Below are 27,571 nucleotides of genomic sequence, written 5' to 3'. Positions count from 1 at the left end.
TAGTAATATGTATCCCATATTCCCTGTTCCGACTCCCATTCTGCCATAATACATTTTTTTTTACTTGCGTTATTATTGTCATACGTCTACATTGTTATCCCCTATAAGCAATAGATTGAAATTAGTCCTAAGGTATTCCAAGTGTAATTTCTATATCTCTCTTAATAGTTTGTAAAATTGGAAACTACTCGAGGAGGTGGGAGGTCTGCAAACAGCTTTCATTTTGAAACTGTAAGGCACTTTCGCAGCACCAGAGTGAACTCTAGTTTCCCTGTAATATGTTTTTATATGTGGTCTTGAGTTTTTGGTGAAAAAATAAATTTCATATTATTGGAAACACAGCTGTGATTCCGCCCCCGTTAATATTCTTACTCTAAAGTTTACAAAAGCAATATTTACATCCAACAGTTTCATACAAATACGACCACTCAACAGAAGACAAACAATTTATTGTTATACAATCTAAAATTATTAATTAAGCGTTTAGTTTTGATGGGGGTTTCCTTGCCACTTTGGTGAGTCAAAATGAGCTTTACCCAGACACCTGCATGGTCAGATAAAATATCTTGGTCGAGTAACGAGACCTTAAAATAATTAGAGGTTAGGTTAGTATATAAATTGTCAAGACACGCCCTGAAGCGCGTTGGAGTAAAATTAGTACCATAAAGATCAAATGATCTCAACAAATTTAAAAATTCATAGCTCTCAGAGCTACCTTTGTCTAAAACATCTATATTGAGATCACCAGCTAGAGCTAAGTGATCATTAGGTTTTACACATTTACTAGTTACATGTAACAATAAGTTTTCTAGGATATCCATAAAAGTATTAAAATTAGAATCAGGTGTCCGATATATACAAACAACTACAAGATTAAAATTACACAACGTAATAGCATCACCCTCACATACACTGTCTTGGCAGAAAGAGGAGATATCCATATGTTCGAAAGATAAATGTTCCTTCACAACAATCGATGAACCACCATATTATGCTGATGGCCTAGCACAATAGTCGGCCAAGATAAAACCATCGGGAACATATAAAGTCACCTCCTCCTTGCAAAGCCAATGCTCGTTGATACAAACCACATCAGCCTGCTTTTGGTCCATGATTGCCTCTAACTGGCCTAATTTATTTCGAAGAGATCGAACATTAAAAACACAAATGTCTAACGTAGCAGAGTTATTCTCTTTTGGTTCAGAGTTTAAGTTAGACTTGTCACTAAGCGGGTTTGTGATAAAACATTGTTCTGCCTAGGCCCAGTCCTATCACTGCGGTTTATTCTTGGAGGCTTGTACTTTCCTATGATGCAACCTTGAGGCCAGAGGTTTGGATGCATCAATTCTTCTCCCACTTCAAGAGGAACCCCTAGCTTTTCTTCCTTCACTGAACCAAGTGTCTCTCACAGTTTTGGAGTGGAACTGCACCAGCACTGTGGGAGGTTTACCATTTTTCCTCGGCTGTAGTCGGTCTGTTTGATTAAATTTTTAAGATACCTTAAGTTAATTACAATTAAATTTCTGATAATATTTTACAATATTCAGTCTAATAGCGTTGGGTCGCGAGAAAGTGAGTCATCGTTGAGAGGGCGGGCAGTTTGACCTATGACCTTACTGTCTGACCCTCATACTCTCACCCACACACCTCTACAGATCAGCCGATTATGAGTGACGTCTGTAGGAACAGCTGCTTGTCAACTCACGCTGCTGTCGGCATTCTTTGTTTAGTGACCAGTAACTTTCTTACTATAGTCACGCTGCTGTGAAGTAAAAGTGAAGTAACAGCAGAATCTCTCACGCGGCTGTCTTAACTATTCTCAAATTGAGTTATCGTTTAATTTTGGAACTCGTGTTGTGGGGAAATATAAATTTGCGTTATCAAGAGTTCTTTCTTGTTGTGTATAATTCTTAAATTACTTCAAAAAACCTTAAACATATTTTTAATGTTTTAAACCTTGTCTAAACAAATCGTGGTTTTAGTCTAACAAACAATTCTTAAAAGCCTCTAGAAATTGTTATTAAATTCTCATTATTCCATTATTCAAAATCTTTGAAAGTAGTTTAAGTATGTCATTGTCACTTTGTGCAAAAATGAAATTGAAACAGGGACAACTAAAATATGTACTAAAGAAGGTGTTTTAACTTTGTGTCACAAAACACGGAGTATGTAAAAAAGCTGTTTTATATTTTAAAATATGTACTTATTTTTAAATAATCCAAGAAGTATGACTGTTTTAGTTTAATATAAAATTTTTAGAGTAATATGTATAAAATATTATTGTACACATGGGTTTCTAAATTAATGTCTGAACTCCCTACCACATCTTAAACCATTCATGTATAGCCTTACAGTAGTTTGGACAGATGGAGATTATTACAAATATCTAAATTAAAATGTGTCAGGAGATTTTAATGCGTGTAGGAAATAAATATTATTAAAAACATATATGACAAACTTATTTGTGAATGTAGTATTTGTTTTATAAGGAAATCATACACTAACATCTAAAACACTTCCAAGTTAAGGTATTTTGACTATTCATATGTTTCTGTCAAGAAGTAGTAGGGCGTAGCAAGAAATACTGGAAGTTCTCAAAACACAAGTTGGTTCAGGTGTCTGATAAGCTATCAGGGTCGGTTCAGTTTTGTTGAATAAACATTTTGTAAATTCACCAACCTTATCAGCATTACTCCTTACTTTGATTACAGTACCTAACATTTACAATCTGGAAATTAGAAAACAGTGTAGATATCAGTATTATTATGACAAGAATTATTCATTTCTTATTCAAGATCATTTTGGTTATGATTTGCCATAAACCATTAAGGTAAAAATGGAAATTTAAATAATTTTAATTTTTAATAATCGACCTCCATTTCTATAAAATATATATATTAAAATTGTGATAATGATTTAAAATATAGTGTGTAATGTTAAAAAAACGAAATGTTAAAATATTTCTAATTTGAAATTCATAACTTAACTAATGTGTTTCACTCACCTACTTCAGTCTTTGAATATTTAGCTTACAGATCAACCAATATATGTAATATATTAATCTGTGCAAGCATGAGTTCACTGATTTATAAATATATGGTTTATCAATATTCTTTTGAGTGTACATGTTTTAAATATAGATTTTAAACTCTATAGATTGAAGTGGAAATAGTGTGTAAATATTATTTGTTCTCTTATATTTTTTTAGATAATGAATATGCAGATTGCAAGGAATTTAATGATTGCTTCCACTAAAAGCTTGTTCATATCTTGACCTTGGGTTATCTCTTTGTGATTTTTCAAAATAGTCTTTTTTAGATGTTTTTAGTGTTGGTTGATTTTACAAGTAGCAGTAATCTTGTTTATTGCTTGTTCTTTCCTTTGGTATTTGCTGGTAAGGAAATTTAAATTTGTTCTAAATTTTATTATTTAATCCTCCTACCTACAGTACTATTTAGATTAGGACATTTTTTGGTGGTTCATCTCAATTTTAGAAGTTCCTTACTTAATATTGAAAGAAAAATAACTATTGTTCAAATTTTACTCTTGCATTAGTTGAGACAATTAATTATTATCTATGGAAATATTTTTATACTAAAGTGTTGACAATTAAGATGTAAAACTCAAATTTAAAAATTAAGGATTTAAAAACACTTTGTTAAAATCCATTAACAAACCATTTTAATATGTTAAAGAATTTTATCATATTTGAACGTATTTGATCAGTAGTGTACATTTTTAATGAACTTCTTTTATTTGAGATGTTTTATTGCTTAACATCTTTAGGAAATCCATCTATTTATATGAACATCAGAAATATTAACACTTTCAGCCCCAGGTGTCTGATGCTATTCTACAACAAGTGTAAATGTTCTTAGACCTACTACAAACTTTCACATAGGACTGAAAGTGTTACATATTTGACTGGGACATCCCCACCTGCTGCAAATGTCAATTCCGAGGACTTATACTGCTCAAATGCTTCCTGTCTCGCCCCTCAGGAAACCACAGACTGCTCAAATTGTCACTTGTCACTATGTTCCTGGTTTTTGTTTACTTCAGGTCACTGTACTTGCCTATTTAACTAAGAATCGCAGAATCATCAAGTCTGACACTGCACTCGTAATTTTTTTAATTTGATTTGTCCAAAATATTGAACATGTTTTTCCTTATTGGAAATGTATGGACCCCATTTGATTAAATATTCTAGTCATATTTCTGTTTATGAATATTTTATCTTAAATTTCATACTTCACTGCTTTGATACTCCAATTTGCTATATTGGGATAACCAACATAGTTAGACTTGTTTAATTGTTCAGTCTTGTTTCCATAAGAAATACATAGGAATGTAGTTTGCTTTAATATGTGACATTAAAACTTCCATAATTAATGCATAAAAATATGGGTTACCTTAATACATGCCATTAAAACTTCCATAAGAAATGAATAGGAATGTGGTTTGCTCTAAGATGTGCCAATAAAAAAACATCTGCTTGAACTCAAATGAATATGGCTAAGGCTATAGAAGCTGTTTGTGAGAAGAAGATGGAACATCTTAAGGTACAATAAATTCAGGTTACCAAAGCCTCTCTTATCAGACATTGTAACAGGATGGAACAAAGGGAGCAGCCACAATAATTCTTGACCAATTTTAGCTAAAGAAGTTGGGGAAAAGTTATACAAATATTTAATTGAAATGAGAGCTATGTTCCTTGGACTCACAAGAAGAGAGATCTGCAGCCTTGCGTATCAACTGGCTGATCGCAATAACATACTTCATCTATGTAAGAGACCATTGTACTGGTGACCATCTTGCATGCATTATAGCCCCAAGATTGTTCCCAAAGAATAACAGGAGTGCTCAACTTCTTAGGGATGTCCTTCAGGAACCATCACATCTTGCCACCTGTCTGGTTGGATACAAAGAAATATTTTCACCACATGACTTAAACATTTTGTTGTTGTAACAAAACCCTCAGCTCAGTAAACTGTAATACTGACGTAACTAATTTAGCTAGAGAGAGTCATGTTAATATTTTATGTTTAACCCCCACCCAAATGTTTGCATAAAATGCGACCCTGGATAAGAACTTTCCCACTACAGTGAGATCTTTCATATGGTATAATTCAAGGGCCTTGAATATTTTGATATAATGGGACTGTTTGGCAAGGCCAAGTACAAAGTGGGAACAAAGCAGTAAATAGCTTTAAACGACTACTGGTAGTTATCCTATTATTAGAAGTATTTGTATTTTTGATCAGTCAATAAGGCAGAAACAACCACAGCGTTGGACATACAATTAATTTGAACCAGAAATGCTCATACACATACAAAACCTGATATAAGAGTCAGGTTAAATTCTGATACTCTTACTGTCAAACTTAATAATGTATTGTACTCATCTTTGAAAAATGTCCTAGGACTACATAATTTTACATCATAAATAAATACTTTTACTAAGACATATAAAGATTTCGATTTTGAAATTTACGTCTGAAACCGTGAGTAAAGTCTAGTGTGTAATAAATTTCATGTCATCAATTAAACAACCAAAAAACACAATGTATTTTATGTATTGGAAAGTTCTCCAAGGATCAATGAGGGGAAATTTTGATGCTGTTGTTTGTAGGCTCATCTTGACTCAGGATACACCCAAAAAGAACTTGTTTACACATAATATTAAAATATGGTTTGTATGTAATGGTTTAAAATAAATGAGTATGTTTTATGAAGTCTTATTACATTTTCATTACCTTAAACTACACATTCCATATTACAAAACTGTTTCATAGTAACCTCCATTTGTAATTATGTTAATACACTTTTTTATAAAAATAAAATAAATTGCATTCTTATAATAAGTTGACAGTTTATTTATATTTTTTATAAAATGAAATATTGGTATTTTTGAGGATTTTAATAAAAAACATTAAGTTATTTTTAGAAATGTATCGGTATTTCATAATACCCTTTCCTCCACCAAATTTCTGTTACTACCCTTTAAAGCTGTTAAAGGGATTTGTAAAAATAAGTTTTGGACAGAAATGATTTATTTTTACAGTTAGAATCTTTAATGAAAGAAATTACATTCCTCAATTGAATATGATAAGAGCTCAACAGATCTGATTTATTATATCGAAATTCTAATTTGGATTTAATTACATTTCCAATACCATGACCTAATTTACTACCATTTTTGTCCTTATTGAAATTATATAGTAAATCAATGCCTTTAAACTTTATACTTAATAAATCCAACTTTATAAACAATTTGTCAGCTCAGTGATTAACAACACTACAGAGCATTCACACTCATTCTCATTTCACACTTACAAATATGAATTTAAGCAAATGGTATTTACAAATATTTATATATAACAATGTTTTGTAACTGATTATTGTATATATTAACATATAACATCATCCATAATCTTTTTCAGATTGTTTCCGAGAATGACAAAGATACACAGAACAAATCTCTTGGCCGTTCTGACTGTATGTCTGGCCATCCTCAGCATTGGAGAAGCACAAGACTCTTGCTATGCTGACAACGGCAATCCTTACCTCAACTTTGCTACCAAGACGGCCTATGAACATGCTTATAACAAACGAGGGATAGCTGCTGTCCCAGGTAGGGTCACTTATAATGTAGTAAATTGTTTATTTTTCTACCCAGATGAATTTGGAGCTAAGTTTCAACATTAAGATTGAACCGGCAAGTGAGACGATTTTGTAATGATAGTTGGTTACTCCACTTTACAAAGTAAAGACCAGAAAAATGATTAAAATAAACGCTTAAAAATAATATTAAGAAGATATTGTATTACATGATATATATATATCTATACATCCTGATCCTAATAATATCATAACTGCAAAATGCCTTAGTTTGTTTGTTTTGCTTTCACGCGTAAACTAATTAACCGATTGTACTGAATTTTACATTACATTTTTACGGTTCCTGGGATGAATTCTTATTTCGAAAATCCTTACAGCCTATGCACCACTGGTCTTTAAAGTACCAAAAATGCCATCTCGGTCTCTAAAGATGTGAAATATTAATTGAAAGAGTCTGTCAAATGTAATCAATTGTTCTGTTTAAACATTGTATCATGACAGTACAAACATATGTTTAATTAATTTAATAACTATTTTAAATTCGTTTACATTAAATAATGTGTACATTTTCTAAGGAATAATCATTAAATTTCACACAGTTTTGACATTTCAGCGATTAGGTAAGTAGAAACCTTAGAATTCTACCTTATAAAATGTTGTAAAATATAAGTTGGTCAGATTTTGACTCTGAAGACTCCTATGAATCAGTCGGCAAGAATTATGCTAGATAGTTTGTTAGATACATACATATCATTGGAATATATTTATTATTTACACAAAAAATAAGCATCAACAATCTGAAGAATAGGATATTGTAAAAATGAATAAACTGAGGAGCTGTGAACTTGTTTCTATAAAATAATTCTAACAGCTCTGCATAAGTTATTGTGTATTTAACTGTTATATTAATTGGATGTTTGTTTAAAAAATTATGTTTTTATTGCAATCATCAAACATTAAAAATAACATTTTATAATTAAAAAAAGCCTGATTTGTTATTAAACATTTTTAAGATGTACAGTATACATTTCAATTCTTGTGAATATCTTCCCAATATTTGAATTTGGCAAGTTAAACTATCTTTGATTTTGTTAGATATGGATTTAAAAAAAATTCAACTCTCTATGTTTAGAACATACTTATAATCTATTTCAATGTTTAAAATTCTATGAAGTATTGTATTACTAGGTCACAAGAATTAAAAATAGATTTTTTTATGATTAAACTACAATTAGGAATCATAAGTGATGCTTGTTTGATTTCCACGTCTGTACTGTCACTAAATATTTACTAGGATAGATTATTTTGGTAATTGATTGTCTGGCAGAAAGTGAGGAGTTAAGAGTTATGGTTGTATTGTGCAGACTGTAAGCCTGTACAACTGTGGCTACTGACAAGGCATGGAACTCGGTGGCCAAAAGCTGAGGACATTCCAGAATTCCAAGAACTTAACCAAATAAAGAACCACATCATCTCCAACTACAACTCCAACAGTAAGCCGATATTCAATGTTTTAAGTAATTAAAAGAAAGTTCTTAAGAAACAGAAATTTCTCAAAAGTGTTGATATTATAAATTTTCAATACAATAATCATCATCCTTATACATTAAACATTAAATGTAATCCTTCATCCTCTGCTTAGTATGTACCCTTCTCAGAACACTGTATATCCTCCATGATTAAACAAATTTGTCTAAACTAATAAATTCAGATTTTTATTCTTTCAAGAATTTTTTCTGTAAGTCTCCTTAAAAAGATTATATAATTTTGCTATAATTGTTTGAAACATTATCCATTTATGTTCATTCTGAATATGTGGAACAAAAATAAGTTACAAGGAATGTTCTTTGAATGTTTGTTTGAATGTATCATCATTTTGTTTTGCTCTGTTTTTTTCAGGAAAAGGGAATTAATTTCTTCCAAACTCTTTCAGTTGCAAGTTCTTAACCTAATTGTATAATAGTGAACAATGCTCTTGTTATTTCAGAGAACTGATAAATAATGTAGCAGATACTTTTTTATGATTGATAATTTTAATTTTCTCCAAATTTTCATCAGTGACAGGTGCTGTTATTGCAGTTGGTTATAAATGGACATTTCAGCATTTATCCTCCCTGAAACATTAAAACCACCTGTAAAGCATTGGTTTACTCAAACCTATTTTAAGCAGTTTGAAGCATTACAAGTTGTCACTGTTTTCCTTAAGGAAGCATATTTTATTGACCACATTCATGTTAATCAGACATCTTATGTTTAAGGTGTTTGTGAAAAGTTCTATTAGTTAAGCGAATATAAAGCAAAGCATGAAATGGTAAATACACCTGTAAACAAGCTTAAGCACAAGCAGTAAGTGAGCTTGTGGTTTGAGTTCACAAGTTGCTATAGCTCTAACCTCTGAGCTTCCCACCAACAAGAGTCTTTTCCTTTCACATCCAACTCTGTATGGCATAACAATTTTTGTGGAGTTTTGGTTCTTTGTATATAAACCGAAAATGTAACAAATATCTTCAGTATTTCCGTTAAAATAAAAACATGTTTAAACAAGACATGAATGAAAGTATTTCCTTTTGTAGATGAAAAATACAATATTATAATCAGTGATTTTCCAATTTAAAACAAAGAATCAAAAATTTGATTTTAAATAGTGTTTTTTAGTGTAAGAGCTGAGAAACTTATGCTAAATTTACAAATGTGTGAACATTTAAGAGGTTTATTTTTTATGCTCAACAATTCACAATAAAAAAATTCGTATGTAGATCTGAACTAAAAACCTCTTGAACCAAATGATATGAACCAAACAAAATAGCTCACATAACTTATAAAAATATAAGATTTTCCAGAAAAGAAATAATTTTTGGAACATGTCAGAATTCTGTCTTAATAGAATTCACAAAGGGTAGCAATACTCAAATCAGGTCTCATCTTGTGTCTAGTCTTCACTATCTTACAACTATCCTCCATGACTTTTAATTGCAGAGGGAAGTCTGTGTCTACAAGACATAGAGAACTTGAAGGCGTGGACCTTCACTCTGACTCCGGAAATGGGAGAAATGATGACGGTTCAGGGAAGGCAGGATCTGTACTTCATGGGTCGTCGTCTGCGAAGTTACTTCCCAGAGTTGATTGGAAACACTGTATATTCTCCTGAAAAGTTTGTGGTAAGTGAGGAATGCATCCTCAGAACCGTTTTCTTTTTAGATCCCATGTAGTCCAGAAATGTTCTTTTACATTTACATTCCAGGTGGTCAGGAATACATAACACATGCAAAACACTTCTCCTTTAGAGTTGGATTAGCATTTTGTTTAAATAAAAAATGTTCCAAAGATGCACCTGTTTAGGGGGCATAATAAGACTAAATAAATAATATATATGTTTAAATAGCAGTTACACTATTCATCGAAATGGACAATTAGTACCAAAATGAGCGTTAAACAATTTTGCACTGTAGTAAATTTTTTTTTGCAAAAAACAGCTTTCTGAACTGTATAAAAAAATATTTGGAAGGAAATTCTTTATTAAAATATGCAATATTGTATAACACCTGTTAATTTTTAATTTGATCATAAAATTAGACTGTAAATGGAAACTGTTTTGTTTGAAGATCTCCTGTTTTTGAGGAACTTATTTTTAAAAGTCAGAACCTCAACAAACTTTCCCAACGACGAGTCATCAGTGACTCCCACAAAGGAAGGAAGAAAATGGATGTTGTGGAGCCATATGCTATCAGCCATTACAACTCCAACATCAGGACAAATATAAATCACCAATTAGGTGTATATAAATTGTATAATCAAAATATAGTGCAGATGCTATTTAAATAAATATTCCAAAATAGGCCAAAAACTGTGTATCTAATAGATACATTTTATCTAATAGATTCATGTATATTTTGCTTCTTGAAACTCCACCAAAAATTATCAGTATAACCACCATTTTTAGTTTCCATGATGTTAATTAATTTTATTTTGACACCAAATATTTTGTTGTGAAACTTTCGCCACATATGTGAAAATTATGCTTTTTACTTATATCTAAAATTGCCAGACCTGATAGTGTCATTTGTATAGAGATTTTATAAAATATTTTACAGAATTGTTGCATAAAAATGTACTGAACATAAAAATAGCAATTTTTAAACCGTTTTCTATGCTCTTTTATTAAATCTGCTCATACCATTTGTTACATAAAATAATTTTTGAACAAAAATCAAGGTTTTTGGTTTTTTAATTTTACTGTTTTTTTTGCATATATTTAAGAAAAAATTGACAATGCAAACTGCTTTATTTTTAAAGGAAATATTTCTAATAGCAATGTGCAAAGTTTTAAACTGTTACGTTTAGAATTATATAAATGTGTTAAACCAAACAAACAGTTAAAAAAATACACATAGATGCTTTATTTATATATACACACAGTATATGTTTATTTATTTATATATACTATTTACAATAATTAGTTCATCTATATTTGTGTTTTGGGAAGCAGATGTCATGGCCAGCCTTCCCCACAATTGGTGTGTAATAATTACATATTGTAAATCACAATTATTATATAGGTCAAAATGCTTCATGTGCTATACATTTTGTGTAGGAAAAAAGTAAATATATACAGTATGAATTATTCAAATGTTGAAAGACTATAACTCCAATATAGTATGTCTGTTGTCCAGTTTAGGCACACCGACACGCCTCGTACGAAGGAAAGTGCAGAGTATTTTGCGAAAGGAATATTCGGGTTGAACATTGATGAGCCGAGCCCCCAACTGCCTGACCCTATAGCTGATGATCACCTCATTTATGTAAGAACTTTTCTCTATGTTGTACTTGTACCTTTATTGTGACAAAGTGAAAGTAGTGCTTGTGGACATTAAATTATTGTTTTTGAATATACGTAGGGTCCATGGAAAGATTCTCCTTTTCTATATGTGATGGAAACACATTCAAGTTTCTGTAAAGATTGATAGGAAGATATCCAGTACCTGGAAAGTTTGATGAACGTTTTCCAACATAAAAAGAGAATGAAGAAAAATATTACAAGTGGAAAATGTAATTAAATTTATTTTAATAGTGTTAAAAGATGTGATGAAAAATATAACAGTTGTAGTAAGGCAAAATTTATTTATTATTTTGGGGACACTTTTTATTAGCCGTTTTTGCTAACTATGGACTTTACAGAAAGGCTAGACTCTCAGTCAAGCTATAAGCTGTTATAAAATACAGCAGATAGTATTGTGGTTACATTTGGGTTAACCCGTGCTAGCATAACATTTGTGACACAATTACTGGTGTAGGGGTTTACCAGACCACCATTTTTGTAAATTTTTAATGTACATACCAAAATACTTTGTTAAAAATCAATGTGGTTTTGTCATAATGTAGGTAGTATTTAATTATTACATGATTGAAGTATTTTCACAAGATTTTCAAATATTTTACTTGTATTTTTCTAATCTTTAAAAGTTTGTGTAAAAGAGTAACATTTTAAATAAATTGGTTTTGAAAATGAAAGTGATACCATACAAGCTTTTTAACATTATAAGAATATAAAGTAACTAGGAAGATGTATTATGTATAATATATATTTTGGGTTTATAATGGTACATTTCTTATTTTACTTTTAAAGTTACCTATTTTTTGGAAACTTAAAATATGCCTTCGTTGTTTACTAAAACATAACACACTGAAACACATTTAGTTTTTTGTATGTTTGTTTAATTTACTATATTTACTTCTTATAATTAAGAACAAAATTAAATATATAAAAAATATCCATAAGTACCAGGAAAATTTAATAAATAACTTATGCAGAAAATGTATACAATTAAATAGTCCTAATTCTGATTCAGCTTTGTGTTTCAAGCACTCGTCAAAAGTAGTTTTTATGTGGTTTATCCTCATTGGTTTATTACATTTTGTACAGGAAGCACTGGTTTTTATGTCCCCTCTTCCTTGGGCACACTACATGTTGAACTTTCCTTCTTATCACATTTGGTCTGTTGGTGTTTCCTTCTTCCAGAGGAACTTGTGCAATCTTCTTTGCAGACTGCCAGATATATTTCGGAATACGAGCAATGGCAGGTTGCCTAACAGCTTATGATTTTACCATTGCATATTCAATTTACTTTCTCACTGTCATCTTTAGTAGAATTAGTGCCTTGGTCAGAAGCACTTATCATGATTCCTCTTAATCATGATTGATTTTGGCTCAGTAAGAAAGTTATCAACTTCATTACATATCTTCAGAGATCTTTCCTAGTTCTGGCTTAATTTCTTCCCTTTAGAGTCCCTTATCAAAGATGTAAACTCTAAAGAAAATAGCAAATATAACATGAAGATCACTTTACAGTGGTAATTAATTACATGGACAAGTTCCAACAGTAACAAAACACATATATTGGCATGGGGGTCTAACAATATCCCAGGGTATTTCAAACCTTCTTTTCACTGCAGCAGAGTAATGTGAACTGACGAAAATCACTGATGAGTTAACTTGGAACTACTGAGAAGCACAGCGTTGTAGCTAACCTCTTCCGGTTGTTGTCTCTAGATTTACCAAGGTGGAGGTCCAAAAACACCCCGTACCAGCACTTAATGAGTGAAATAAGCGATAAATTTGTTGTTATTTAAAACAGAGGATTTGTCACAAATTCATTGTGGATAGTTAGTTTTCACACCAAGATTACTTAAAAATTTAGTTTTTATTAGTACTCATGTACTATTATATGCATTTGTGTTTTGTGGTATTTATTTGTTTATTTGGTGTGTATTATTAAACTTTATGATGAATCCATACATCTCTAAATCTTCAGGATCTAACAATGAAGGATTAATAAGGATTAGAAACAGGTTACTTCAAGACAGCCTACCTGCCTACGAGTATATAGAATTGGTTGAATGTAATGCTGTGTAAGTTTTAACAGTTTGAGTTGAATTAGTAACTAGGGAGGAAACGTTTAATTACTCGTAAGTATTCATAATATTCTGGCGTGCATCAATTGTCTGCCACAAACGCTGATTTTGGGTTGGCAGACCTATTTGGAAAGCTAATCCTTTTTCTACCATGTCCAAGATCCGTGTCTCATTCACAACCGTGTACTACACACCCCTTGCTGTATATTATCACCCAGTCATCATATTTATGAGTGCACACCAATGATGTTGTTTTTTGGTACCTACTTATATCATGCAGCGTTTTCTACACATTTTGTCCGATTTTGCAGGTACTTTGAAAAAGAACTGTTGATGTGTTTTAGATACTTGTATTTTTTTATATATAATCAATCAAAAGATGATTTAATATATTTTTACAAATCCTTATTAAATAACTGAAAATGGCATTAATAATGAATAAATAATTAAGGTATTTATTTACATTAGCGTGACCATGGAAAATGGACTTTTTTTCATGGGTTGGGCATTTATAGCCAAGTATTATTATCACAGGTGCATATGAACTGGGGGGAAAGTATATTATTTATTGTATTATATTGATGCCTTTCGGACATTATTGCGTTAAGGAGCAGGGGCATCACGTGATCTGGGATTCGACTTTTGCAAGCTCGAGTTAATTTTTTTTCTAAAAGAGCAAGCAGTGCGTAGCACTGCGCAGCGGGCAGGCATCGTTGACAGGATTAACGTATTAGTCAGCATCATTTCAGTAACTTATCACTTACCTTAATGTTCAGGTGGGGGTACGATAATTTCATTGATTTCATGCGCCGGTAAGATACACGATGGGTAGTTATTATCGTACCATGAAAGATTTTTGACAAATTTATACAAGTAACAAACCAAAAGTTAATTATAACATAATTTATTATACAAACATAACATACTTTTTCATTAAATGTGTTTGGTACAATTATTTTATATGAAAGTACGATAATTTCTCGTTTTTGGTATGATAATCGGTTTTTAAAATCTGGCTATACTGAGTTTGAGCAGACGCGGAGTTATAGGAAACTGTCAAAAACGGGGTTTTCAGAGGATTTAAAAAAATCGTAGCTCCTTTGATTTTCGTTGCCGACGAATTTTTTCTTCAATATTGTTTTCAGGAAAAAAAATTGAACATACCTTTCCATGGTCACGTTAATGTAAATTGATACCATAATTAAGTAAAATTTATAAACTCTTACTTATATGTTAATTTTATAAAGCTTACCATTATACGGTTAAAAGTAATTTCAAACTAAGTTTTAATGACATTTTTATCTCCAGAATTACAAAAACTGCCCAACTTGGAAAGGAGAAATTGAAGATGCTATGCAAGAGCAGAAGAAGTTTAATAAGGGCGAGTTTATGAATAGGGTCATATACAATGTGAGCCGACGGCTTGGATTTGACTATAATCTTACTCAAGGTAAGTCAGGGTGAGCAGGGTAGGTAAGGTCAGAAAGCAGTAACTTATTATTTATATTAATAAATACCAGCATAACTGCCAGCATAAAGTTCTAGCTGGCAGTAACTATTTATCACCTTACTTGCTCAAACTTTCTAATGAAATACTTTAATGAAATGTCTTAATGAAAAGTTGACTTCTATACAGGGAAAGAAATGCTTTTTTGTTACTTCATCATATTTAACCTCTTCATGGAGGGATAGTACTCCTCTTTAAAATGCCACACAATAATCCCTTTGCACATAAAATTTTAGTATTTTGTATTATGTAATGTGAGGACAATTTTATTAGCAAAATGTCTTCAGTATATCTCTTGTAAGAAAATTTATGAAATAATTAAACTGTTCATGAACTTACGTACACCTAGTACTTTGTAATGTAAAGCAAGAACTGGGAATGAAAATCCATAACCTTTCCAAACAATAGCAGAACAGCTAATCCAACCTGATTGAATTTGATAAAATTATAAGGTGTCGCTGTTGATGGTTAGTTTGGCTTGTAAACATTTCTGTCACAGTTCTTTAATATATTGATTGCGGCAGATGCCACAGTGTGAGTGGTTGGTGTTAGATTACTTGAGATCACTCAATATATAGAGCCGCAGTGAAGGTGTTAAGAAAACTTTCTTGAAGATGAGAATAATAGACAAAAATTTGTTGGGTCTTTCTATGAGACAATGTAGATATTCAAGTAGTATCTAAATATATTGTAATAAGGCAACAGTAATAATACAAAGAAATAACAAGAAAGCCTTAACAATCACAAAAATTACTAGGTATAGACATTATTGATACAGGTTAACAACCGTGGAAAATCTCAATACATAAATTGAATAGACTATAGAAAAGGGAACCACGTCAATCAAATTAAGATAAGTTATTAATCATTAAATGGCATTCACATGGTTTTCGCATGAACAAATGCTGTAAAAATTGTCTTTAGTCTTTTCTTGTGCGTCACCAATTTCGATGGAAAAAATGGCCAGGAAATTCAGTTCTCCTATGACAGTTGATCATAAATATTAGCTTTAACTTGATATAAGTTTTAGCTCACTATGGCTACGTTTAGCACTTGCATATGTCACTGGTGTAGTAAATTAAACTTTCTAGCTCTTCTGCAATTACTTTTTAGAAATTACTGTTTATTTATTGTATTGGCTTACTTTAAATTCGTCTAAAGAAGTAAAAACAATTATAAAACTTCTTCACAGTGGCACTGACGCCTTTGGGTTTTCCCTAATGGCTATTACTGATGATATTGATTTCAAACACCAGGTATCCATACTAGTAAGTATACTAAGAAAAAAGTTTTCCCTCTGATCGTGTGAGGAGTGAGCCTTATTCACTGTCTTAGAGTTATCCATTTGCTCATTCAGTTTGATCAAAGCATCCTAGTATTTAACGTACTGAGAGCGGATAGTCTTAACACAGATATGAGGGCTTTCCATTGTATTTTGCATACTTTTTTTAATGTGAGATTCTCTAAATGTTCACTGATCACACACCAACGCTTTGTAGAACCTGTAAATATAGTTTAAATACACTATAGAATTCCAAATATATGTAGATTTGACTGAAGTTTTTGCTGAATTAGCAATTACCAGGTTCAGATGATGGCAACCACAAGGGATGAAAAGAGGCAAATCTTCCAGCACACGAGCTTGATCGAACTCCTTTGTGTGTTCCTGCCATATTTTCACCATTATTGTAGCGCTGCTCTTAACAGTCATTCATGTTTATTACACATTGGACAATTTTGATGTAAGGTCGTGAAACCTTCGCTGGAGGATTTTCATTTACTCAATACGCTATAAAGATTTCCACTAAATTAATCTCATAATATTATTTTTTCATTAACATAGCAATTTGTTTGACATGTTTGTTCGCCAAGGCTAATATTAGGAAAGCAATAAAAAATTACTAAAATTTACTTAGAATTCTTAATTTTTGTATCTCTCTTTTACTGAATTACTTAACATTTTAATATCTCACCGTGGCTTGATACACTTAAAAAATGAAAGTTATAGTTTTTTGGTTGTATATAAATGTTTAATTAAAACTATATAGAACCTCTTTAATACAAGGCAAAAAACTACCATTATAAAAAAAAAGAAGTAAAGCCTCCAAATGGTATGTTAGGCTCTGCTAAATATTAAGTGATTTAAGCTATCTGTTGCAACATCTCTTCTGAGTGTTATTTAATTGATAATTCCCTGATTAGTTACAAAACATGCTTTAATCCTATTTTAAACCACACACCACTGAACCATATATTTCAAGTAATCCAGTGACATTTCATGATATTTCAACCTATCAGCCATGTGTTGAAATATCCATTCATTAAAACCCATTTTTGTTCAAACTATATTTTTGATGATGATTCAAAACTCCTGCAGCAAAATCAGTAAGCCCAATCATTTTTATCAGAAAAACTATGTCTAAGTACTTTTTACCACTTCCAGCAAAACAAAATAAAAAAAACTGTTAAGAAGTACTATTAATTTAAATTGGAATTTTACTGGATACTGGTATCTTTTTTGAAAAATTCAGCAGGGTACTTTCAAAGTAGGTCATTGGGTTGTTCTTTTAAGGTGAGCTCTGGCCATGTTGGTGTGTCTTCAGACAAAGTCAAACTAGGTAGTTTGGTTATTATCCCGATTTTGTATGTATTCATGAGGTGGATCCAAAATGTCTATAAGCAGAGGATATAACAAAGATTTCTGGAACGAGAATTTCAGATCCAGACAAATGATGAACAACCCAGATATAATATAACATTTGTAGAATAATTTAGTATTGTGAATGTCAGATACTGAAAGTTAGCACACTGGTTACCTAATTGTAAGCTATGTTAAATTTATTTGATTCCGTACAATGAATGTTTTTTGTAATAACGCTTAAAAATGTAATATGGAGTAGCTCGCCTACTGTAGACTATCATGGCTTTACCAAATTAAGAAAAGTGCAAGTAAGACTTTGTATACACTCTCCATCGTGGTAGTACTTGCAATGGTTGATAATGCTCATACTAATTTTTACTTCTCATTCTGTTTTATTCTAGAAAATGTGAAACACATCTATGATGGATGTCGGTACCAGAAGGCCTGGAATGTCACAGGTACCTCGCCTTGGTGTGCTGCATTCACCAAGGATGACTTAGAGGTTTGTTTTTTGATTGAAAAAAATTCCTTGTACCAGTTTCCTCATTGTATACAAACATATATATATATATATATATATATATATATATATATATATATATATATATATATATATATATATATATATATATACAAACATGTATACAAAACAAATTCATATAATCACACCAACTATTGCAAACTCATTCATCACATATTTCACTATAAGACATTCTTAGAATGAAAAAAATTGCAATGTACCAAACAAAAAAATAAAATTATTGCCAGTGGTCCTTTTTATTTTTGTGCCACAGGATGACATTGACATGTCCTGGTTTCAATGGCAATAAAAGTTTGCTATATTTGTAGAAACTGTGAATAAACCAGTTTTGACAGGAGTATAAAGAATAGGACCAGTTTATGGTCCTTCATTTCATATAAACTATATGGATATTTCTGGATTATGAACGAAGAAATGTAATTAAACTGTAAAATTAATCAGGTGATGGAGTACAGTGAAGATCTCAGGGCCTACTACAAATCAGGTCCTGGCAAATCAATAAACCTGCGCCTCGCTTGTCCCCTAGTCAAGGATATGTTTAACCGATTCAGGTAAGTTCCACAACAACTGTTAGAACACTTTCAGTCCTTTTTCTTATGTATTTTTCCGATTGATAAGTCTATTGATGCTCCCAGTTACGTTTGGTACTGTATTGTTTTCGCATTATTAGCCTACAAATAATATCAGCAGCAATGGTTAGTAATATGATTTTTTGTTGGTAATAAATGGCGGTTTGTTGTTTACAAAGAGCAATAACCTGTGTTCTTCAGAACTTGATAGATTGTTATTAGAGAATTGCAGTGACAGAGAATATGGTGACAGTGATGATTTGTTTGATGATGAATTAGTTTGTGTTTGTCTGAATATTAGTCAATAATCCCAAGCTCTGCGAAGCCTTATTATATCATTTTAGTTCAGTACTTATCTAAATAAATAAATGCATATAGTATTACATAAAAATATATAATATATTATATTAAAGTGTTAATGTCTTAAAATTGCTGCAAGTAAACTGTGTATGCCCTGCGACGGAGTGGCCGACTGCCTACCACTGTTAACACTCCGGCCACTGGGTGTCACGCACTAAGGTTTTTTTTTGCCTGTAATGGATTAAATTAATTAACTTGAGAACATTTTTTGACTAAAAATAGAGTTTAGCTGAAAAAAATTATTATTTTCCATTTGTTTTACTTTATCCTCTACTTTCCCTCTATTTTTACTATATCTACATAAATAATGGTTATTTTATGAGGATCAGTGCAAACATTAATGAAAACTATAGACCTCTATTTAAGTTTCAATTACTTTAGATGTAATTGCTTCAGAATGTGTTTTTTGTCCAGTAATGTGGAGAACAAACCAGAGGGTGACAATCCCATTGGGGTTTTCTACTTTGGCCATGCAACGTTGGTGAATATGCTCTCAGCTAGACTAAGTCTTACCAAGGATATGCCGCTGACAGCAGATAATTTCCCGCAGCAACATCGTAGACAGTTCCGCACTTCCCATATCATTCCCTTTGCTGGGAATGTGCTTGCCGTGCTCTACAAGTAAGTAATCCTTTCTGAATTAAGTGGCCTCAAAAGCTATGCACTTAGAAATTCCAAAGCATGATTGATTTCCTGCCTGTGAGATTAGTAACCAAGTCCACATGCTGAATCATATGCCCTTAAAGTTTCTGCAACATTTTTATAACCAAACATATGCAATCAAATTAAAATCCTTAATAAATTATACTAAGGATTTTAATTCTTTAAAATTCTCTGAACTTCTCTTAATAGTAATATTACTACTGGAATTAAATGTTTCAATACCCTGATATGTTTTTAACCATTAACCAAAGGTCTAGTTTGTTTCTTATTGTGAGACAACCGATACAAGCAGTGTTGATATATGCCATACAGACCTCTGTAAATGAAAGTTCTAATCAATATACCTCTATAACTAAAAGTCCAGCAATTACCAATATTTATTGTCTTGCAAAATTTCATATTGTGACTAGAGTCCTTTCTCCAACGTTTGCTACTAGCTGTAAAAATTCATTCATACAAAATGTGAATAAAATTCCTTAGGACTTGTATTATCATGTACAAAATGGGAGGTGTGTAATACAGGTATATTAAAATAATTGTAATCAGATTTGCAGAAATTATAGAAAAATTAAATTAACAAGTGAATAAAAAATATGCTGGTAATTTTAAAACTGAAAAACTGTTTTTGTCACCATCTCTAGGCAGTTGTAGATGTCTTGATATTTTTGTAACTATAGAAAATCCAGAGCTCAGTTATGTATGCTCTCTTTCATTTTGTTGTGACTCTTTGCATTTTTTAAGCCAAAATGTGAATATAACAAGTTATTTTGTATGTCACATAGTGACAAGCAATTTTTAACTTCAGGCACCAAAATATCCAAGTACTTATAGTACTTAGCGACCAAAGGAGACATACATTTTTCTGTGGAGCTTCAACTCCTTGTGTAATGGTTCCTAGTTTTCAATACCGGATTCTAATCATTTTTCCATGAGGAACTAAATCAAATTTCCACATGGATGAATCATCTGATATCTATGTCATCCCAGAGCTTATTTGGATAACAGAAGATAAAGGATGTATGATTCTTATATATTTTAGCCTCAAACCATCCTCATGTGATATCCGAGTAGTTTGATCTGTTAGTTTGAACCAAGTTGATTGTCTCAATAGACAATAGACAATAGACAATAGACAATAGACAATACTTCTTTATTTACATGTTCTTCAAGAACAGTGTTAGCGTCATAAATACAAGTTTTACAAGGTTGTAAAAAATTGTGATAGGCTTATACATTAGGTTGATTGTAATGTAAATGTTTTGCTGTTATCCCCGGTTCATGAATTCTGATATCGTGTAGAATGGGTTGGCCAGTAGCCAATTTTTGAGCTTTTCATGGAAACGTTGTCCTCCAGTTGTCTTCAGCTGCAAGGGTAGGGCGTTCCACATTTTTCCTCCAGCGTAGCTTGGTTTTCTTTCTGTCAGTGAGTGGTGGTGGATAGGGAGACAGTAGTTTGCTCTATGCCGGGTATTGTAGTGATGCATCTGGCCTGCTGTTTTCAAAGGCTGTAGTGACTTTAGATGATGGTGTATTATTGTTTCCATAATGTAGAGGTTTACTACTGTGAGAATGTTTAGGGTTTTGAATGATTCTCTACAGCTTTCTCTGGGCTGAAGCTCGGCCAGTATTCTTATGGCACGTTTTTGTATGATCAATAGTCGATCCAGATTGTGCTTTGTTGTAGCACCCCAAACTGAAGCTCCATAGCGCAGATGACTCTCAAATAGTGAGTGGTATTCAGTCTTTGCAGTGTCTGCGTTGGCTATCCACTTTATTCTTCGCACTACAAAGAGGCCTGTACTCAGCTTGTTACAGAGGTGGTCTATATGAGGTGTCCAAGACAGAGAGTCGTCAATTAGTATACCTAAATATTTTGTCACGTTGTTATCTTCTGATTCGGGTAGTCGACATGTGTTGTCTTTGTGCCTTCCCAGGATTAACTGTTGAGTCTTTTTATCATTAATAACAAGGTCATTTTGATGACAGTATTGAACTGCCATGTTAAAAGCTATGTGTGATGCTACTTCCAGCTGATTAGGGTTTTCATCACTAAGAAGTAGGACAGTGTCGTCTGCATACATAATGCATTGGCTATAGCTATTCAGATATCTTGTGAAGTCACTGGTGTATAGGATAAAGAGAACTGGCCCCATTACAGACCCTTGTGGAACTCCTCGGATGATACTCTTTGGCTTGGACTTGACCTGTTGAATGGTTTTGTTGGTGACATAGCTCATCTCAACTATTTGATTTCTTCCTGTGAGGTAGCTTTTGAACCAGTCATGAGCTCGTCCTCGAATTCCCAGCGTGGCCAATTTCTTCATAAGATGGTCATGATTAAGGGAGTCGAAAAGCCTTGCTATAGTCCAGGAAAATGGCAGTGGTGGTGTTACCGACTTCAAGTTGGTCAATTATGTATTCTGTTAAGTTGATTAAAGCTGAGGTGGTTGATCTGCCAGGGAGAAATCCATGTTGTTGGGTTGGGAGAAGTCCATTATTAGATAGGTGGTGAAAGAGTCTAGTCAGGGTCAGTTTTTCTATCAGTTTAGAAAAGGTCGATATTAGAGAAATCGGCCTGTAGTTTGATGCTTGAGTAGTAGATCCCTGTTTAAACTTAGGATATACTTTTGACAGTTTTAAGGCGTTGGGAAAGGTCCCTGAGGAATATGATTTATTTATAATCTCAACCAGTGGGTTAACTAGTTCTTCCTTGCAGGTCTTAATTAATTTAGCTGATATCCCGTCATACCCAGATGAGGTTTTAGGTTTTAGAGAGCTTAGAGTCTTATAAACCTCTTCACAGTTTGTGGGGTGGAGAACTAGTGAAGGAGTGTTCAGGTTCTCTGTCTCTACAGACAGTTGTTGGTTGCAAGGCTGTTTACTTCTTTGTAACGTCTCATCTGCAACACTTATAAAAAAGTTATTAAAATGATCTGCCATCATTGTTGGGTCTGATGTGCGTTTGCCACTGATGTCGAGTTCTGTAGGTGATGTGGCTTCATTTCTACTTTTTCTTTCTGTGTTTATTATCTTCCACACTGCTTTTGCTTTGTCGTTGGCTTCAGATATGATCTTGGCTGTGGCTTGTCTTCTTAGTGTCCTCAGGTATAAATCATATTCCTTTTTCAGTTGACTTGCATTCCTTTTATCTTCTTCTTTCCCGGTTATATTTTACCTGTCCTGAGCTTCCAAAAATCTGGTTTTTAGATGAATCGCCTGAAGGTCATAAGTCATAAGTCATATATTTGGCCATTAAATACATATTTGTACAATAGGCTACGTCATACAGATACATACAAATAAAAGCAATTAACATATACAGTTAAAACTACCTACAGACTAACTTTGAAAGACTAGACTAGATATATCACTTTTAAAGAACTCGTCAAAGAACGGTCTTTTATTTTGGGTCTTAGATTTCTTTTCTTAAATTTAGTCAAAGGACAGATATCATTCAATGCGTTTGTCAGGATGTAGTTGAAGTTATTATAGGCTGTGTTTACTTCTCCAGCAGTGTATATTTCCACCCAGTTCTGTTGGCTAAGTTCTGTTTTAAGGTGAAGAAGGTTCTTTTTATTAAGATTTCTGCATTCAATGGTGGGGATTTTGGTTGGGCCATCGCTCTTCCAAGTTATATTGCAGAGCTGACCTGTGTGATCAGATAGCCCTTCCTCAATGATTTGGACATCAAGTTCTTCGTTTTGAAGATTTGTGCAGACACTATCTATGGATGACCTGGAGGTTGGAGTAATTCTGGTGGAGGGGAGGTCAAGTCTGTGCATATTAAAGCTTGTCAGCATGTCTTGCAGTTGAAAATAGTCACTTTTCTTGTCCAGACAGTCAATGTTTAAGTCACCCATAAGTATCACCGGATGGTTAGCTGTTGGGGTTCTTTCAAGCAAGTCAGATATTACTTCAAGTCCAAGTGATAAGTTGTGTTTTGTCCTGTATGTGCCAATGAGATAGGATGTAGTTTTACCTAGGCTTATCTTTAAGGCTAGGTCATTTCAATGCTCAAATCTTGAGTTTCTATAATTTCAACACTTCCCTGTAGTGTCGCTTTAGTGTAGATTGCGACTCCTCCCTTCAGGTGGCACTCCCTGCAGAAATTGGCCGTCAATTTATACCCAGTCAATCTTGTGTGTTCCAGTATTTCTTTCTTTAGTCCATGCTCTGTGACAATTAGGACATTAGGATCAAGGGTGTTTAGGAGAGCATTAAGTCGTTCTATTTTATTAGAGATTCTGTCTACATTTTGGTGTAGTATGGAAAGTTTTTTATTCCTTGAAGGGGCTCTTTTAGTGTTTTGTTTAGATTGGTCTTGCATGCTTTCTGATAATGTCATTGTTTTAGGTTTTGTCAGGGATTTTTGTTTCTCAGTTTGCGGTTGTCTAAAAAAAAGTGTTGTTGGTAGGTTTCATCCTGGGTCAAGATTATTTGTTGTTGTCTATGATCTTCTTTTGATGAGGAGGGCGTTAGATTAGACTCTAGGTGTGGTGTTGGGTCAGGGGCCTCACTGGATCCTGTTTTTTCCACATGATTTTCTGAGTCCATTTCTTTCTTCTTGAGCGTTATATAGAAGTCAATGTTTTTAACAAAGAAGTCGTTGTAGCTTTCATCGTTGTAGCTCAGTCTTTGTGGGACAAATGATGGGTTAGGTTCTCAAAGAAATAAATATCAGTTTTGTATAAAGACTGTGAAAAAGTGATGAAATTTTTATCTGTTTCAGTTGTTCCCGAGGCGAGAACCTCCAGACCATTATCTACCAGGCAGAGGATATTGTGAGATACGATGGCTGTAGTGTAGGCCTCTGTGAGTGGAACTATCTCAAGCAGTTATTCTCATTTGTGCAGGACTCCTCCTGCACAGATGACAGCTTTTGTTCCAACAAGAACAGTGCGCATGTACAAACCTCTGTACAGTTGGGCATGCTGATTCTTACTGTGTTGTTATCATGCATCTTAACACAGTAATCACCAAAGTATTTAGAAAGTAATCAACATAAGCCAAAGGAAGCAGTTGAGAATTTTAGTGCCATCAGAAGAACTTGAATTGAGCACTTGAGCTTTCCGAAGCACAGGAAAAGAATGAATGAAGTTGTCCAATTCCTTTCATCAAATGATTCAGTGCTTTGAATTGTGTACAATTTGATTGAAGGGTATTTAATGTAAATCTTTTCTTTAGACACTTTTAGTTCTGCACAGAATATCTGGCTTATTACATTAGTTAAACACTAATCATTCTGAAAATATTTAGACATGACAGTGTTAAAAAATAAACCACAAAATCATTATATTGATGTGAGAAAATATTGAATTGTAGTGGACAGTTCTGAGATGAATTTTTGTTTTCCTTATGGCAAATTTTCTTACATTTTTAACGTGATAAACATATCAGAGTAAAACCGTTTAAGAAGTCAGTATTCTTCATTAACATCCATTGGGTAATACATACTGCAGACAATATTATGTACTGGTTCTGGTAGATCAAGTATTCTAGAATCTAAAATGTACATATCTTTATAGTATCATAACGATTTGTTACATTTAAAAGATCTGAAATAATTAATATAAATTAAATTAAATCAGGCACATAAATAATAATTTTAATATAATTTGAAAAAGTCAATCAATTTAAAAATATAAATATAGTTAAGTGTAATATTTTGAGTATGTGAACTGAAAAATAGTATTTTGTTGTTTAATTTTCATTGTTTTGTGGATTAACTTTGTAAATAATTTAGTTAAACTTGGATTTTTTGTAATATTGCGTGGATTTGATAAAGTATATTTGTTTATAAAGAACTGTATCTGTTATAATTATATTTGATTTATATTTTATGAAAATGTTATTTATATTAGATATAATAATATTTTATTGTTTAGTTACTATTGTTATTGTACATTTAGTTAACTGTCAAGAAGAATTCCTAAATTTTGATTATATCAACCAATTGTTTACAAAAGTATTGGAATGAATTCAAATATTTGTACTGTACTGAAGTAAACTATTTATAATTTTACTAATCCCATATTCATGTGTATGTGTATTTTTTTAATCAAAATATAAACCATTGGTATCACTGGTGAGACTTGACTGAGAAACATGTACAACGACTACAACAATGTTTCATCTCATCTAAAGTGATTTATAACTTTTACAATTCACTACCTATAGTTAGATATTAATACGTGCATTTTGGCCAGAAACAAAAAAAAAAATTAAACCATTAAGTTAGAGAATTTAAAAATAAATAAATTTGTATTAAAAATTAGTCTATTAGTTTATTTTAACTTTCCTACTTCTGTACTATTCTGAATACATACCAAATGAGGCAGACCACCTGTGTAGTTCTTTCCACGTAAATCGCCCATGGGAACTCTATTGAAATATGTTGAAATCTATGTACAGGGTGATACAAAATTGTGAGTTGAGTGTTTGAATCTAAACATTTTGAAATGGCCAAATCATACATAATTTTAAAGGTCTTGTTAAAAGAAACTCTTTCCAGAAGTTTGTGAAACAAAATTCACTTATCCCAATTCGTTTCGAAATGGCAGTAGTTTTTAGAAAAATGTTGAAATTTACGGACCACCCTGTATTTATTATCTATTTGAGTTGTTTGGTATGATTTCGATTTCTTGCTTACAATAAACTCAGCTTCATTCTGATATGCCCCATGACTACTTTTAAGAGTATTTAGGTGACCCCTCACTCAAATTTAAAAAATTCTAAATATGATATTATATGATAAGTCAAAATTTTTAAATAGCTGCATACATAATGCTGTACACAATTTTAAAGGTTTTTTTAAGAAGAACAAAGTGTGCATTTAGAATTGTTTGTATTTCCAATAGTTTTAGAAAAATGAGCAGAAATCTGTTGCCACATAAAATTACCAAGGGATTTTTAGTGACACTTGGCCATTCATAATATGTACTACTTGAAAAATGTTTACCTACATTATCATAAAACAAAAAATATAACATTCAAACATTTTTAATAAGAATGGTACTATTGGTGTAAGGTATCAGAAAAAGAAAATACTTTTGGACAGATCTAAAACTAATGTTTATTCCAATGGTTTGATAAATTGTTAAAGTAATACAGATTATAATTTATAAATGAATGTTAAAACATTTCAAAAATCTTAGTTAATTTACTTTACTAGTGGGGTCAATCTGCAATCCATTATTTTCTAAAGACAGTTCTACTCTGGAACTGGAGCTATGTACAGTTCACAACACATCTTGACCACTGATCAAATTTACAGCATTCCTGACTTGCTGCATGAGAGCTTGTGGAATCACCGCACATGTTCTCACAGTACCGTTGAATTCTACCTAGAGACCTGGTTGCCAATATACCTGCCTTTTACCTAGATACAGCTGTGGTTGCCTATATACCTGTCTTCTGCCTAGAGACAGCAGTGGTTGCCTATATACATACCTACCTTCTACTTAGAGACAGCAATAGTTTCGTATATACCTGCCTTCTATATGGAGACAGCAGTGCTTTCCTGTATACCTGCCTTCTACCTAGAGACAGCAGTAGTAGCCAATAAATTTGTCCTGTACATGAAGACATCAGTGATGGCTAATACACCTGCCATCTAAATACAGGGAGTAGTAGTGGCCTATATACCTGCCGTCTATCTATAGCAGCAGTGTATCCTATATAACTCTTCTACCTAGAGACGGCTATAAGATATAAGATGTTTATTGGTCATTTTTACGTGTAAATGCATTGACAAGTCAGTT

The 27,571-nt window shown here is 32.4% G+C and overlaps 1 protein-coding gene across 1 annotated transcript; it reads left to right on the top strand.

Moving 5' to 3' along the window:
- The first annotated feature begins 1,321 nt into the window (after positions 1-1,321).
- Positions 1,322-26,085, top strand: LOC124354384 (multiple inositol polyphosphate phosphatase 1-like). Its single transcript, XM_046804794.1, has 10 exons — positions 1,322-1,472; positions 6,444-6,634; positions 7,986-8,114; positions 9,598-9,779; positions 11,292-11,420; positions 14,839-14,980; positions 18,080-18,180; positions 18,661-18,770; positions 19,563-19,769; positions 24,541-26,085. Exons 2-10 carry the CDS (start codon positions 6,457-6,459, stop codon positions 24,782-24,784), a joined length of 1,422 nt encoding a protein of 473 aa, XP_046660750.1. The 5' UTR covers positions 1,322-1,472; positions 6,444-6,456; the 3' UTR covers positions 24,785-26,085.
- The last annotated feature ends 1,486 nt before the right edge of the window (positions 26,086-27,571 follow it).

Source organism: Homalodisca vitripennis, chromosome 2, assembly GCF_021130785.1.
Source record: "Homalodisca vitripennis isolate AUS2020 chromosome 2, UT_GWSS_2.1, whole genome shotgun sequence".
NCBI classification, from domain to species: domain Eukaryota; kingdom Metazoa; phylum Arthropoda; class Insecta; order Hemiptera; family Cicadellidae; genus Homalodisca; species Homalodisca vitripennis.
Note: the sequence above shows the minus strand (reverse complement) of the source record. Positions and strands in the feature narration are given on the sequence as shown.

Bases quoted from the DNA above. Each gene is read 5' to 3' on its own strand.
- LOC124354384 (XM_046804794.1), top strand. From the start codon at position 6,457: ATGACAAAGATACACAGAACAAATCTCTTGGCCGTTCTGACTGTATGT. The intron at 6,635-7,985 runs GTAGGGTCACTT...TGTATTGTGCAG, and splicing joins AGGGATAGCTGCTGTCCCAG to ACTGTAAGCCTGTACAACTG. The intron at 18,181-18,660 runs GTTTGTTTTTTG...AAAATTAATCAG, and splicing joins TCACCAAGGATGACTTAGAG to GTGATGGAGTACAGTGAAGA.